The following is a 17,722-nucleotide window of genomic DNA, read 5'->3' on the forward strand; positions in this document are numbered from 1 at the left end:
GGGGAGGGTCGTTTCCTCTTCTATAGAGAGTTTTAATAATCAGCTTCTTTGGATAGCAGAGAAACTCAATAAAGGAGAGAATAATGTTTTTTACTTCTCCAAATAATTTATCTTATTTATTTAGTGGTTAAGGACACAGGCTATGTAGGCAAGTTACCTGAGTTTAGATTCTGGCTTTTCTACCTTACTAGCTGTGTAACCTTAGAGAAATCCATTTTGGGGAATGAATGAATTAATATGTGTAAAATTGCTTAGAATAGTACCTGACACATAGTAAGTATTCAATCAATGCTAGCTATTATAATATAATAATCTTTATAATCTTAGATTTAATGGTTGCCCATCTACTTGGCTTTCAAAATTCTATTACAAATGTGTAAATTCCATATGAATATTAGGTGTATTTAATAACAAATTACATTAATGTTTAATAGATTTGCCTCTAATTATGTATTTATATAGAAGTAGCTAAGATCATAGTAAAATGCCTCCTTTTTCTTTCTCTCCAGTACTTCCTAGTTGGGAGTGTAGGATGAGGAGGTGGGGAATTGGGGAAGGATGCAAGGAAAGAGAAGGAATAGAATGAAATGCTTTTGATATCGTAGGATAGACAAAGAGAGTCCAAGCAGATATAATATAGAAATGCAATAAAAGAATTATCTGCCAGAGTAAAATAATGAGGAGCAATGATGGTGAGGCCAGTGGCCTAATTCCACTCCAAGGGCAATCAGATTTCTACAGAAGCTCCAGAATCTGTCCAAAGAGTGCCCCTTGGATGAAATATGTAAGTGACAAAGTAGCCACATCACAAATGAGTGAGATTTCTTTTAATTCACAGACTTGGAACTAAGCATGGAGGCCTAACTTGCTTCAACTTTTAAAGCTGTAGTAACTTCTGTCAATTGTCAGAGACGTTACCCCATTCTTCAGAAAAATCCGTTACATCAACCTTTTGGCTTTAGTCCCTAACCTGCCTGAAGATTTTCCCATTACTACTTCAGATCTGGGGACTGTAATTCTCTTAATTTGGGATCTGGCTGGCTTTGTGGTATTTGTTCAGCTGTTTATAACCCAGCCCAAAACTTCTTGTGACCCAGTCAAGTGATGTTGAGACTGTCAACTATCCCCTAGCATCACTGGTGGGCAGGGGCAGTAGTTCGATCAGAGTTACCAAGTCCTACAAAAGTGAGCTTACAATTCACAGTCTCTTGTTTTCTTTTTGCAATTTATAAACAAGCTCAGGAGTTCTTTTATATTTCCAAGGCTGATAATTTAACATACACACTAGAGAAGCTAAAATGACTCAGTCACCCTTTCAACACAGATAAATATGGCAGTGAGTGTTCAAACTTCAGAGATAAATTACCCCAGTGGGGATTGTCCTCTTTTTCAGGTACTGCTGTTTTCAGCAGTGTGTCTTGGGGGCACAAGCTCATATATTAAGTTCCAAATATTGTACGTATTTACTCACAGCAGTCTGACAGTGATAACATTTCTCTCTACTACAGTAGAGATTGTGAGTGCTTCTGAAGAATATGGGACTGAGCATATTGAAATTTAAAGGGCAACGACAGCTCTATTTCAGGTTTTTTTGTGACTTACTTTTTGCCTTTAAGGAATCCTTGAAATAGTTCAGGTGGGTGGGCATGATCTATAACAGTGTTTCTCAAAGCATGTTCATGAAACACTATCTGTACAAGATACTCTGTGGGTACACATATGAATTCCATGATAATTTTGGAGAGTTACATTGCTACATTAGAACATTAAAAGCTCCTAGAAAAACTTTATTAAAAAATGTTTAATTTTTTTAGTTTGACATTTCCTAAACACATTCGACCATGGAACCTACTACATTCATCAAAACAAGTTTTCTGCAAAACAAATACTTTATAATGTATATGCATATATCCAATGTAAAACAAAATTAGCCAACTATTAGTGCTTTACCTTTGGATTTTGGCTATTTAAACCATATTGATATCATAGGTTATGCTGTGGCCAGGTAGAGGAAGCTGTTCTTCAATTACTCTGTGGCTAATGTTCATTAAAACCCTGGGAGTAGAGCAATAAGTTAGGGGTATGGAAGGCATAAATCAGACAGTGAAAATAAATAGTTGGAACTTTAATTATTGGCCAGTTCTACTTGGTGTATTAAAATTTTTAAGTTTTTGTGCTTACTGTTGATCCAAGTCAAGGATTTATGAGGTCATATGTTGTAATTTTCCAAGTCTGTGAGTATTATCACTGCGTTCCAATACCTTAGTATCTATTTGTAAGTTATTAGGCTTAATTCAAATTTGTTTTCAATTTGTATCATAACAGAAATATTGGTTACTAGTGCTTAGGAGTTAATTAAATATTAAATCAAAGCTGGCTTGAAAAATTTCATCTGGTTCATAATAGAAAAGAGAAATGTGGTAGGTTACTGTCACTGAGGTTTCTATGGAGCCCTATGTTTTGTATACTTGTCTGCATTGATGTACTTGAACTCCCATTGACATAAGTAAATATTTTGCAACCAGGTCAAAACTAGACTATACACAAATATCAATTTGTAGGTTTATATAAGCCCATAACATGCAATTAGCATGACAAACATTCATTACAAGTGATTCCTTTATTTCTTTTATATTGTATTTTTCATCAGAAATCTGTTCTTATGTATTAATAAACCTTCTTCTTTATTATAGGACTGTTGAAAAAACTAACTACTCTGAAAGTAGATGACAATCAACTTACAATACTACCCAATACAATTGGAAAGTAAGTGCCAAAGTTTCATACCAGACTCTCTAAAGCCAAAAACAAAAAGATATGGCTTTTTACTTCAAAACATTTTCTACTAGAGATACCAATAATCTTGTTTATATGTAACCTTATTTTAAACCGTATTTTATTTAGTCATACATTTGTATATATCTTAATTTAGTTTTACATCTGAACATTGCATTGACACCCAACTATATAATATCATGAGAAATACTTAACTATGACTATCAAGCAAAGTGATTATCCAGACTTTCAATTATACTATTACCCGTAATTTTCCAGACATTATTAATTCAATGTTTTGACTGAGTAGAAGCTCTAAATTCACTTGATTATGTCTTATAAAATCAGATTAATTTTATAAGTCCCTTCAGTATGTATATGTTACCATTACACTATTAGTAATATTTGTATTTATGGAAGTTTAATGTATTTTTAAAAGCTAAAGAGAATAGGTATCTGTTTTAGCTTACATTTTTAAAAGCTTCAAGATGAAAAGCCATGATCGCCTTTTAAGCATAAAATATATTCTATTTATTTGAGATCAATCTATTTCTAATTTTATATTGCCTTTAACAGTTGATTCTCAATTCTTTAAGAAATATATATTATCAGTATTTCACTGAAATGCTTTTGTTTACAATGTATGTGAAGTAAGAAATCTTCTCACTAAGCTGTCTTCTTTCTAAAATTATATAAGGCCATTTTATAGGAATTTTGCTCTACATCTCAGTGTAAAGAATTATATAAATCCATAATTTAACAAATTTAGGTATACTAAATGGGGGGCCTGACTTTAAAAAAAAAAAAAAGACTTATCGAGTATAATTGACATAAAATGAACTGCATATACTTAAAGTTTACAATTCATTGTTTTGATAAAGATATAAAGCCATGAAACCATCACCACAATCAAGATGGTGACAATGTCGTTCAGTCCCAAAGGTTTTCTCATGCCCTTTCCTTGCCCTCTCTCTCACTCCAAGTTGGCAAGTAACCATTGATATGGAAAACCTCACTTTCCAAGAATGGAACAATTTGGCTATATTCAAATTCCAATGTTCAGACTTTGGAGAGTACTAAAAGACTAAATCAATATGATGTATGTTTTGTTCTATGATTACTTCCATTTTCTCCAATATAAAGTAGAGATAAATTTACTTTCTTTAAGGGTACATAAAAATGATTGTCTTTAACACTCTGATGGTTTTTTAAAAAACTCTTCCTACCTAATTTTATTTTTAGGCACTAATCTTTCTTCTTCAGATCAATACTGCATTCAACTGTATTTATCCCTACTAAGGTTATAACTGGTATTTTGCCACTTATTTTCACTTTTTTTATACAAACCTATATAAACTAATTACCTCTGTGAAGACAATTAAAGAGGTTTGATAATCTAAAAATAGACAAAGTTACTTTTTCAGTATGAAATGAATTGTTAGATTATTTACATATAGTTGTCTTTTCACTTTAATTTTTAGAAACTGATCATTCTTTACCCTTAAAAGTATTAAAAAGATTTATTAAAGATAAAGGGGCCTAATCAATTTAAATGTTGATTATGAGTTTAGAGAGATAAAGGTTAACAATCTTACAATAAAACCTACATTTTTAAAGTTCTTTTTTAGTGCCATTATCATTGTTTGATTACTGTTTCAGGGAAAACAAAAGGGAAATGTTAAAAGCATGGGTTAATTAAAAAAGCAAAACTTTTTATAAAGCAGTAGAAAGTATATGAGAAACCTCTGTACCATCTGCTCGATTTTTCTGTGAACCTGAAACAGCTCTAAAAAATAAAGTCTACTTAAAAAAGAAGACGTGCGACAGGCAAACTGTGGTTATTTAGACTTGGATATTTGGCAGATATATTGTCAAAAATGAACAAAGCGAGATTGACAGTTCAAGGAAAACAACTGATAGTATTTCCTGGCAACAATAAAATTTGAGCTATTAAGCAAATTTAGAATTTTGGAAAATTTGTATCTGCCACTGTGAGTTTGATAGCTTCCCAATAGTTAAAGGCTTTTCTGATAAGACTAGTGTGATATAAATGAATGTGATTTGTTGATACTATATTACAAAATGTGTCAACATTTGGAAAATCTATATAACTCAATGAAGCAAAATTTGCCAAATGACCAATGCATGAATTACAAAATCAGACATGAAGAAAAGACCCATTTAAGTGCTAAATAGACCAGTTGATTTTAATGTATTGGTATAAAGAGTAAGAATATTTCATTGATATAGTTTCAGATTGCACATTGTAATTATCTCCTAAGAAATTGCCACTTTCTGAGTTTGGGTGTATTAGCAAAAAAAAATCACAATTTTCTAAAAAGGCTTTTAAATTCTCCCTTTTTCAACTACATATCTGTGTGAGACTAGATTTTTTTTTAATATATAATTCAATCAAAGCAATATACCCCGACAGATTGAATACATAGTCAGATATAAAAATCCAGTTACCTTCTATTAAGCCAAACATTGAAGATATTTGAAAAAATAAAAATGATGTCACTCTTGTCACTAAATGTTTTTGTTTTAGAAAATATACTTACTTTGTATAAAAATGTTACTTACATTAACATGTCATTGGATTTTTACTATTATTTAAAAACAAATAATATTTTTTAAATTATTGTTTTGATTTATTATATGGAAGATACCAATAGATATAAACCATGTAAACAAAAGTTCTTTAGGGTTGTCAGTGGTTTTTAAGAACATAATGGGGTTTTAAGACCAATAAGTTTGAAGGTTTCTGTTTTATATCACACCATAGTTTGGACAGTAAAATTAGAGCAACCATTGTCTAACTTATGTTCTCACTTAAAGACACCACATGCATACAAATGTTTTGTATTTGCACATATGGCAAAAAATAGACTAAATTTCTAAAATGTTATGGTATGCCTTAATAAGTAATCTGTATGAAGTAAAAATAATTATAACAACGATTATTATTGTTGTTGTTATATATGTAATGGCTTTTTTTTTCTTAAGTAAGACAGAATTGATCAATCTAAGGTTTAGTTCAAGGCGAGAGTTGAAATTTGATCATCATCTGTTAAATGAAACCCCAGATTATATGTAAAAAGTATTTTGTAAATAGTGGTATACAGTAGTCTGTATTGTATTATGAAATGCTCTTCCTAGAACTCTGAGCACCAAAATCCTAGAAATATTAAGACCAGCTGCAGTGACCAAAAAGATTCTCATTCTACACATTGACTGTTTCAATATGTTAGACTTGCCTTTGGTAATTTTTAATAATTTGACTATTAAAAAATTGCTGGAAGCATTCATTTTTCAACATTTTTTACAGTTGAAATAGAGTTAGTGACTTTTGTGCCAAACGACTTGTAAAATTATTTTTGTTGTTGAAACAATTTGTGCCTAGAATAAATAGGGAGACTGCTTTAATTTTTATACTCAGTACTTTTTAAATTTTGTGTTATGTACTGTTATTCTAATCAAAAAAATAAAAATAAAACACACACACAAACAGTTCATTAGATAAAACCCAAATTAGTCTGCACTAATATTCAAGTTTTTCCATAGTCTAGTGTCAATGAGTAGTTCTCAACACGTGGTCCCCCCGATCAGCAGCATCAGCTTCAACAGGGAACTTGTTAGAAGTGCAAATTCTGAGACAACCCCAGATCTATTGAATCAGAAACTCTGCATATTGGGTTAGCAATCTGAATGTTAACAATCCCTTCAGAAGATTCAGATACACACTAAAGTTTGAGAACCATCTAGATTCAGTTTACTTTTATAGTTATCAGCTAAGTATCTTTTCAAATCCTATTCCATTTTGCCGGCATCCAAATTACCTGAGATGCTGGTTTAAAATGAAGCTGCCATAAAAAAGTTAACTACAGTGGTTGGTTGCTTTGACTCTGGAGCCAGACTTTCTGGGCTTAGGACCTGGCTTTTTGATGTGCTTCTAGATAATAATGTCCATAAAATGTAAACCATAATAATAATGCCTATCTCAGGAGAATGTTGTGAGGATTAAACAGGTTAATAAATAGAAAGCGCTCACGCATCAAGTGAACTTTTTTTTTAAGTAAAAATTATTGAATTAATTTGAATTTCTGGGATTTGAATTCAAGAAATACATTTAGTTGTTTTTATTATTTTAATCCTTCTCCCTTCTGTTTGCTTAGACCACTATAGCTTCCTCCTCTAAATTAAAGGCTCAAGTACACCTACAAACTAGACCAGTATTTCCTAAATTATATTCCATGAAACAGTTGTTACTTGAGATTTTAATAGATATGACATAAAAGTAGGTTTCATGGACAAATAAATTTTGGGAACTCTGTACACAAGGCAGAAAACACTCTAACTTGAGATGTTTTTCCATTTCTTGTATCAGTCTCTTATTTATCTTTGTATCATCATTTAACTTTTATTTTGCCATGTCATTTCAACTAGAATATAGGTTCCTAAAGGATAGGTTTTATGTCTAGAATATGTTGAATCTCGTTCATTGTCCCTAGGCAGTATGGCACGTGAACGTTTGCAAGCCTTGGAACTAGACTGGTGTCAATCCTGGCTTTTCCATTCACTAACTAATTGACTTTGGACATGTCACTTCACATTTGTAAAATAGAAATAATGCTACATCTGAGAGGTTATGAGACTTAGTGTTAGATAGCCTTCAATAAATTAAAACAATCATTGATAGTAATAAGCAAAAAGACACTGATTGTTGCATATGTTCATCTGTGTGAGTAGTAGTACTATAACACGAACAAAACATTCAGTTCTTAAAAAGAAAAATGTTTTATACTTATTTGCAAATTTGATAATAATATAATATTATCTTAGTCTGCTCAGGCTGCCATAACAAAATGTTGGTTAAAAAATCATCTCATAATGTAACTTGAAGCATGTAGAATCTTTTTATAAAGGTCTTTTGCAATGAGTGAAACTATTTTCTCATAGCTTACAGATATGTCCACTAAGTAATTACTTTTATACAGTATTTTGCATTTGAGTGATAGATTTATCCTATAATAAAAAGGATCATGAATTTCTTTTTCAATAAAGTTAACTTCCCAAAGAGTCCAAAGAAAGGCAAAGTTTAATAATTACTTTGGAAATAAGAAAAAAATTGGATCAAATGAAAAGTATGTTGTCTTTACGATGATGATAACTCTGGTCAAAATCAGTCAATATAGAGATTTCACAAGTAAAATCTCTAAATGATTGACTAGTCCCAAGAGATACTATTTCCACCACAATTTGACTGAATTCTGCTTAGACTATAGGTTAGGCACAAAAACTGGGTTGTTTTATTTAGTAAACACTATAGAAAAGAATTAGTCTAAATTTTGCTAATTTATTTCCTTTGTTAAGAAGCAGCCCAAACAACTTACCTAATGTTAATGAGAAAATTAAGGATGTAATAAAAAACTTGATTCCTAGCCTAAGTTAAATGAAGTTGATTTAACAATCTCTGAAAATAAGGATGATGGCAAAGTTACTTAATATTCACTATGTGCCCATACTTAGAGTTTTACACGTATTAACTACTGTACACGTATCTACTCCTTATAACACATGGTTAAGTCTTGATATCACCCCCTTGTGCCAGTGATGAAACTGAGTTGCATAGTAATTAAGTAATCTGATGAGGATATTGCCACTAGTAATTGCTAGAGTACAGACTCCCATCCGAGGTGGCTTGCTGCAGTTTGGCCACTTAAACCCCTGGCTATACAGACACTTTTAGGCAGCAGCTTGCTTTTTCCAAACAAGTTTTACATCTTGTTTTACATCTAGTTTTACATCCCTTTCAACTAAATCTCTACTAATGCAATTACAATTCTTCACAGTCATTTGAAATTTGTCTAGCTCCCATGTCTTACTAACAAATGCTGGTAATTTTACATTTTGTCTGCTAGAAGGTTTTATTTACACAAAACAACCATTTTAAAAAGAGAATATGACAAGATAACTTTTACAATTTTCAGAAACAGTTGGCTCAAAGTTTGCTTCCTCCCCCCGCTCCCCCAGATACTCTCTACCTTTTAACAAGTCATTTTAATGGAGTGCCATATCTATACCAGGGACTTAGCATACATTTAATTCTCATGAAATTCTGTAGATTAAGCATTAATCACCAATTTTATAAATGAGAAAACAGGGATTAATAGTAAAGTTTACTCAGCTATTAAGTGGCCACACTAAAATTGGAACACTAGCCTGTCTGAATATTTTTCACTGAATTTCATTACTTCTGTTAAGAGTTAAAAGTGAACTAAGAAAGTAAAGCCCAAAGCCATTTATTTTTATTAGCATTTATTTTAATAGAAGATATAATGATATCTAATGGTTTCTAATGGTCATAAATAATGTTAGAGTGAAATTATAGATAATCTAGGTAATATATTCAGAGTCCCTATTCCCTATTAGCTAGGCAATAGAGAGTTAATGATACAGTAAGATTTTCCCAACCAAGACTAATTTATGAAGACCAAATTAGAGAAAATGCAGAGAATATTTTGAGAATTAAGTTAATACTGTTTAAATTCAAGCAATATTACCTCCAGTAGTGTCACCTGTACTGATATGTGAAGGCAAAGCCTTACTGACCACAACTCTTGTAACATTTATATATCGTGTGTGTGTGTGTGTGTATGTGTGTGTGTGTGTAAATGTTCTTTTTGAAATATTTGCAAGGGCTTTATTTAAAGCCTTGTAACTCAGCGTGTGGTCTTAGTACCAGCAGCATCCACATCACTTAGGAACTTATTATAAATGCAGGATCTGGGCCTCACCTTAAACCACTGAATCTCAATCTGCATTTTAGCAAGTTCTCTTGGTGATTCATGTGCACACTGAAGTTTGGGAAGTATTTAAAGTACTTTAAAGTACTTTAAATTTCCTTGGCAACTTGTTTTCATTTTTAATGTGAACAATTATAAACTATAGATAAAACTTCAAAAAAACAGTAACTTTCAGTCTATCTTTTTTTGCACAAAGTATAATGAATGTATTTTTTATTTATTGAGATATAATCGACATATAACATTATATTAGTTTCATGTGTACAATAACAGTTCGATATTTGCACATATTGTAAAATGATTAACACAGTAAATCTAGTTAACATCCATAACCGTACGGTTATAATTTTTTTTCTTGTAATGAGAACTGTTAAGATCTACTCTCTTAGCAGCTTTCAAATATTCAGTACAGTATGATGAACTATAGTTACCGTGCTGTACATTACATCAGCATGACTTAATGATTTTATAACTGGAAGTTTGTACCTTTTGATGTCTTCCAATCCCCACCTCTGACATCCACTAATCTGTTCTCTGTATCTGTTTGCTCAGGGTGATTTGTTTGTTTCTTTAGATTCCACATATAAGTGAAATCATACAGTATTTGTCTTCCTCTGTCTGAGTTTTTTCACTTACATGGTCTAGGCCAGTTCTAATCTGAGTAAATGTGATACAACTATATTCATGTATATCCTGTATTCAAATACCTTAGGTGATTTCTAACAAGATCAATAAAGTAAATTGCAATGTTAGATTATGAATTTGAATCTTTCGAATTTCAGAGATTATTGAATAATATGTGTTTTGCACTCAGTAGCTTTTCTCTGTAACCCAGAGATGTAAAATTTTTTCAGGCTATAAATTATTAATTCAGAATACCAATGGTGCAGTAAAAATGTCTTTTCAATGCAAGAAGTTCTTGCTTTGTGCAGTAGTGGGAGACTTTGAAAACAAATATGCAAGCTGAAACTATGCAGAACAATCTTAATCAATGAGGAAAATTATGATTGTTTTGACAAAAGTCTTTAAAACCTTTTTCAAAACATTAAATACTTTTAGTGTTGGTTTAAAAATGTATGGGGAAATGGAAAAATAATAAAAAACAATATTTATTTAGTATACTGTCATTGTAAACATTAGGAACATCAAGAATTGCAATGTTTTATTTATTTTGTAAAAAAACCTATCAAGATTAGCTTGAACAGTGCTTGCCTTCTTTTCATCATGTTGTCATAATTCGGAGTGAAATTTTTTTGTGTCAGTGAATTGTCATACTCCTTTTTAAAATTGGACCACCTTCCAAATTTTTATCCTTTGTGCTTTCAATGTCATGAAACATCTCTGAGAGTTCCTTTAATGTGAAGTTTATTGCCAGCGTCACTTCCTCTGAGACATCGTTATTTTCATCACAATCACTTTCTTCATTTATGTCAACAAGTTTGTCTTCACTAAATTCTGCTGGCAGCATGTCTACAGTCTCTCAGATGGTGGCAGGCAAATTTCAACAGCCAGGTATTTCTTCTATGTAGAGTTTACCACTTTTTAAAATACTAGGTAAACTGAAGAAAACACATCTGCGGGTTGAAATGAGCCCTGTTGATAGCCTCTGCTACAGAGGCACAGGCTAAGAGGCAAGGTAATACAGGGAGCCATGCTGTCTGCATTTAGGTCCCAGCTTTCCTACTTTGTGTATTCTTGGGCAAGTTACTTAGCTTCTTTAAGCTTCTATTTCCTTATCTGTAAAATGGATTTTAAAAGATTAGTTATTTTTATCTCCAAAATGCTTATTCCTCCTTTCTTGAACCTGCCTTCTATGCCCTTCTACCTACTCATGCCATCTATATGCGTTCATTCCAAGGATATACAGTATGTACATCCAACTATAAATGACACATTAAGTTGTATTAAAAACAAAACTTTCTCTCATTTTCAGTGGCTCAAATGACAGGTGAACTTAGAAAGATAAAACAAACTTCTATTTATTTTACCAAATTGAACCACTTATTAAATGGTATTGAATCATTTGGCAAAACTGATAAAATAAATTAATTTACATAAATTATGCAGTCACTAGATAAATAACTTTTATGGTGACTTTGGATATGTGACTTTTTCAAAACTTCTTGGCCATCCGACCTTTTAAAATGTCTGACTAATGTATTTATTTTTCCAGTTTATCTTTATTAGAAGAATTTGACTGTAGCTGTAATGAACTGGAGTCTCTGCCTTCTACTATTGGCTACCTTCATAGTCTTCGAACATTAGCAGTCGATGAGAATTTCCTTCCAGAATTACCCAGAGAAGTGAGGAATAAACTTTTTTCTATTAATTAACTTTTTATGGTTCTGTTTTGGGATTAAATCTTAACAGGTGCAATAGCAGTGTAGATTCATGAGTTAAGTTTGAATATATATAGGAATTGTCTATGTGTGTATTTGTTAATCATTCTCTTTTAAATGACAAGTGATAAGTTCTTGTATTTGACCCAGGAAATGCATTTAACTTCAACATTGCTTGCAAAGAAAAGTAATAAAATATTGTAAATAAATTAATGCTAAGAATAGAATTTTAAATAATTTAATTTATGCATTTTACTTTTAAGAATAGTAATAAATAACATTTGGGATAATTAAATTTTCATTTCAGAAGTGAAAGATTTTATAATATAAGTTAATTTTTTAAAGTATTATGTTGATAATAATATTATTTTAACTTCAGGATTTACTAATAGGTTCTTTTAATTTCTATCTGTAAATGGGATTGTAATTTATTAACATCAAGAAAAAATTGTGAAGTATATTTTCTATTTAACATTTTCTACAAAACACTTCCATAATGAAGGAATAATAACCCATATATTATTACTTTCGAGCCAAAAGTTATAAATAAAAATGACAAATGCCATTGTAATTTGAAGTAAAAGTAACTTTGCTAAAGAAATATCAACAAAACTTCATTTGTTGAATATGTATGATCTATTATAAATATAGATGTGTTAGTATTTACTTGGATGGGCAAAAACAACATGATTTATGAAAACAATGAAGTTAACAAGTATTCCAGTACTAAAATTATAAAGAACATTCTTCTTCATAATATGCAAAAGAATATGAGATAATATACATTGCCTTGATATCTAAAAATATATATAATACATTTACATATTTTTCAAATGAGATTATAAAAATAAAATACACATATTAAGAGAGAATCTTAAAAGTGATAAGGAAATCTATAAATTAATCAAATTATTTTATCAATTATAAAAATTAATATAAAAAATAGCCTACACAGTGATTCTTACTTTTTTTGTTCTTGTTATACTACCTATAGATTGGAAGCTGTAAGAATGTAACAGTTATGTCTCTACGCTCCAATAAACTGGAATTTCTTCCCGAAGAGATTGGACAGATGCAGAAACTAAGAGTCTTAAATTTGAGTGACAACAGGTAATTCTGCAACATATCAAATCACATATTACTTATTTACCAAAAGTAAATTATTGTTTCTTGTGCATAGATATGAACGTATGCAGACATATATATTTTTTATGTATGCTTTTATGTCTCCAGTAAATTAAATGGGCAATGTGTATATCATCAACAACCAGAATTCTGTTAAAAATATTTCCAGGAAGCTAATACTAAAAAGTAATAAGGTTTATACATTATGGTAAGGACAATCAAATGGTTAGTCATGTTCAGAGCAGGATAAACAAAGAAAGCATGGATCCTCTTCTTATGACAAAGGTGTTATATTGGTGGATGGATAAAAAGAAAAAGTAAAACTGCAGTTCATCTTTGTTTCTACCACAATTGTCCTCAAATAGGAAAAGATAAAAATAAATATTGAATAAAGATAACTGCTAAGAAAATAAAGAGATTACGGGATAGAATGCTTGAACTCCTTGTTTTCAATGCATTTCAGTCAGACTAATAATAATATGAGAAGCTGAGAGACTTTGCAACAAAATTGTCAAGATTAGCTTCTATGGAATCATTAAGAATGTTCAGATTCTGAAAGTTTCACTAAGTGTGGAAGTTCTCATTGGTTTAAGAAAAAAAATAATGTGAATTTCAAAAAACTATTCATTTAGTAGCTCAGTAATATTTTCATGTAAGAGAATAAAGCATTTTATTAAAAGGTTTGAGACTTTATTTTTAAAACCATGGTTAACAAGGAAGCTTCCTAGCTTGGTGCAACAAGAGTAAGTCATGTCTTACCAAACTCGTTTCCTGTTTGGACTGGATTACAAAACAGGAAAATGAGAGAAATGTATTGAATGTTTGCCTGACTTTCAGCAGGACATTTTTCAAATTTTTCTAATTATATTCTTAATATTGTCAAAGAGATATCGTAGAAAAATAGACTCCCAGTGAATTCAATTATAGTTCCTCAGTGGAGCCACGCTCCATTAATGTAAACGTGGTGGGAAGGTTTTCGTGATGAGCTGTAGAAGTCTCTCCTAAATTCTTCATGTGCTCAACTTTAAATACATTAATAAACTCATTGATGATATAGAAAATATGCTTATCAAATATTTTTAAAATGATCCATAGTTATAACTACTAATGAAGTTATTTATTCAACAAATATAGCATACTTGAGCACCTATCTACTGTGGGACAGACACCTTGCTAGATGCTGGTGTAAAAGATATGAATAATACATTGAGAATCTCATAATATCAGGATTTTAAATACTACATCAGGCCAGAAATTTAAGCTTAATTTATCTCCTAGTACAGTGATTAAAACATAGGTTAGAGCCAAATAAATTTTTTAAATTAATGAATTAATCAATGAATCTTATCCTGAGATTCAAATCAATATTTAGCCAAAGTTGAGGCCAAAGTTGAACATTACCATCAGATAAAAGATTAAATATGAAATGTTATCCAAAAGTCATGATTATTCCAATTTTATATTTAAAATATAATACATTTCTAAAGTTTGGCATTTTTTCAAGAACAATGATTTCTTGGCACTGTCAACTGTAAGATTGTTTCTGTTGTCAATTTAGTACACATTTGTGATACTAAATAAAGGCTACTTTCAATAGTAGCCACTGGAAGAGCAAGGAAAATGAGGGTAACATCCTCCTCCAATAATTTCTTTTCTTTACACTCTAATGTTTGTGACTGGATTGATGATGACTTATCATGGATAATGTTGTCTGTGATTCTGGAGAGTGTTCCCCTCCTGTAATTTTGGTATAGCAGAATTAATGTTCTACTTTCAATTCATCTCCACATCATAAGAAAATTCTCCCCATAAGACCTTACTTCATAATTTCTGGTTTAAATGAAATTAAATAACTAAAATTGGAAACAACTTTTATGGGTAATTTGGTTTGATATTATAAATGCTAGTGTAACAAATAATTCTATAAAAAGAGAATTATGATCCAATTTAATTTCTGTTATTCTTTATATTCTTATCTATGCTTTACAAATATTTCAAATCTCAAAAAGATTATATTTTTCTTAAAGTTATCTAGCTAATGCATACTTGGTTATTTGTATTGGCTGTCGTATCTTCTCATATTCACTAAATTATTTGAAATGCTTAACTGCTTCTGCATATAAAATTAACTGTTAATCCTTATTAATTATTGTAACATTTTCCACTTCTATTATCATGACATTTTATTCACCAATTGGCTGATAAACTTTTGACATATTAAAAACTTAAGGAAATTTTATTATCAGTTCTATCTAAAATAGTTTATCTGTAGTCAAAAGTAAAAACACAGAAATTAACAATAAATCCATTGGGATATTTTGTTTGTATTACTCATTTTGCTGACTAGCCGTCATGGTAATCACAATTTATTGTTCATGTACAATTTCAGGATATCAGGTAGTATGTTGAAGGCGGTTTTTGACTATTTGGCCCTTTAAAGGCCAAAGCCAACTCTAAATAGATAACTTTAATTGAATACCTAGACTGATGCCAAATTTCACATATTTCAAAATGCTATTTTTAGAGATTCGCTCTTTGCATATCTACACAATACATGAAGGATGAAGGAACAAAAGAACACACTTTCGAGTGTCAACCTAATGTTGGGAGCTGCAAATTCCTTTAACAGTAAGACAGACATGGCCTTTTGCCCTCATGAAGCCTACAGTTTTCTGGAGATATCAGAGAGTAAAAAAAAAAAAAGGGAAAAAAAGAAAGAAAGAAAAAAGAGAAGCCACAAAAATAAATATATAATTAAAAACTGTGATATTTTTATGAAGGAAAATACAAGGTGCTTTGAGACTAAGCTGAAAAAAGTAATCTAAAGGAGGAGTCAGGAAAAAGCCTCTTTTAAAAAAAAAAAATGACATTTAAGCTAAGAGCTAAAGGATATGTGGGATTTAGTCAGGTGAAGTATGAGAGAAAGAGTATTCCAGGCAGAGAAAAGAGCTTGGCTTATCCTCGTAGTAGGCTGAGAAAATGCCAATGGTGCTGACCGGACTAAGGAAAAGAATTGCAGAAGCTTCTCGGAGGGGTTTTGGGGACCAGAACCTGTAAAGTCTGAAAAGCATGTTAACAAGGATTTTGGATTTTATCTTAGATGCAAGTGAAAGCATTTAAAGAGTTGTAAACAGGAGATTTTCACTTTTTAAAGATTGCTCAGGCTACTCAATGGAGAAAGAATTGGAGAGAAGAATGAAACCAATAAATTACAGTATTTTAACTAATTCTTCATAAAAATTAAATACATTATATTTACCCATACTATTAGAATTTTCTTGTTTTTTGCAGATTGAAGAATCTGCCATTCTCTTTTACCAAACTTAAGGAGCTTGCAGCTCTGTGGCTTTCTGACAACCAGGTAACAACTTTTATTACCTGATTTATTTGCTTTATTAAGAAGAACTATAATTGAAACTGAATTACTAGCTTATTCCCAATAGAGACCGTCGACAATTAGTACAAAATAATTGGAGGAGAGATTTTTGTGAAGGTAGCAATTCAAATGTGTATTTTTTTGCCTTAAACAAAACAGCGCTATAATCTTCACCCTCTTTAAATACTTCGATTTAGCTTCTACTTCATTCTCAGATATCTAAAATATAAAATGATCATTTTTATAGCTTTTTACCTCTAGGTGGTACATACATGTCCTTACAGAAGTACTTTAATTATATCTCTAAATGTAAAAAATAGGAAATCATTACCACAATCCCTACAAGAGGGAATTAATATCCTCTATGTTCCTTCTTATTCTTATACTCTTAATTATAATCAACTTAATTCTAAAACTATTCCAGAAATTTTCAGGTATCTTTTGTAACTATTATCAGTATTTTCTGTGAAATTGCTTTAATATTATTTCTTTTCTTGTGAAAACAGATTATAATTAAATAAATTATTGAGCGTTAATGAATACTTTTATTAACTGGAAAGTAACAAGAAACAGTTGAAGACATCTGATTTGCCACCAGAAAACGTGATAGACAATTTTCACCTAGCTTATTAGTCTTCTTTTAATCTTTTCTTATAATCCTAAAATTTTGAAACACCTGTCCCAAATGTGAATAGCCAAATGAAAACAAATTATAGGGAATTTAGTTTGTCACCATTATTTCCTGAGCATAAAAGCAGAATTACTAATAAATGAATCCTTCAAATTTCTACATATGGGGCTACTTTTGGTTAAAAAATTAAAACAAACCTCTACAAACTGTAAATTGTTAAGTGTAAGAATAATGTTTGCGCTCCTACAGTTATTACAGCACTTGCTTCCACCTACTGAGTAAAAAATTAGATTGTCATTCAAATTCAAATCTTATCAATGAACTAAAAGTCATCAATACATCATTATAAATAAAGCATTTCTGGAATCAATGTGAATTATGCTAATGGAACAGTCTATTCAGTGTTCCTTGTGAAAAAATATCCCCTGATATCACGATTTATTATTCTTGTGGGAGAATGAATAGAACAATGACTGCATCATTTAACATTTATTAGAACAGTGATTTATTTAATGAGTTTCTGACTCAGTTTCACGAGACAAGATATCCCAAATCCCCTTCGTGCTTCAATCCTATTAATAAATGTCAAGAAGCCGATTTTTAAAACATTAGATAAAAGGATCATTTCCAGGATATTTCCATATATAAAGTATATAATATCAGAGTTCTA

At 30.8% G+C, this 17,722-nt stretch overlaps 1 protein-coding gene across 1 annotated transcript in view; it reads left to right on the forward strand.

The window, feature by feature from the left end:
- Window positions 1-17,722, forward strand: part of LRRC7 (leucine rich repeat containing 7) — a 1,130,220-nt gene that overhangs the window by 1,026,328 nt on the left and 86,170 nt on the right. Inside the window, exons 19-22 of the mRNA XM_039838554.1 lie at window positions 2,694-2,766; window positions 11,755-11,884; window positions 12,915-13,030; window positions 16,337-16,406. Coding sequence (XP_039694488.1) covers window positions 2,694-2,766; window positions 11,755-11,884; window positions 12,915-13,030; window positions 16,337-16,406 — 389 coding nt within the window. The remainder of the gene's footprint in view (window positions 1-2,693; window positions 2,767-11,754; window positions 11,885-12,914; window positions 13,031-16,336; window positions 16,407-17,722) is intronic.

Source organism: Pteropus medius, unplaced genomic scaffold, assembly GCF_902729225.1.
Source record: "Pteropus medius unplaced genomic scaffold, Ma_sr-lr_union100, whole genome shotgun sequence".
In the NCBI taxonomy this organism is placed as follows: Eukaryota; Metazoa; Chordata; class Mammalia; order Chiroptera; family Pteropodidae; genus Pteropus; species Pteropus medius.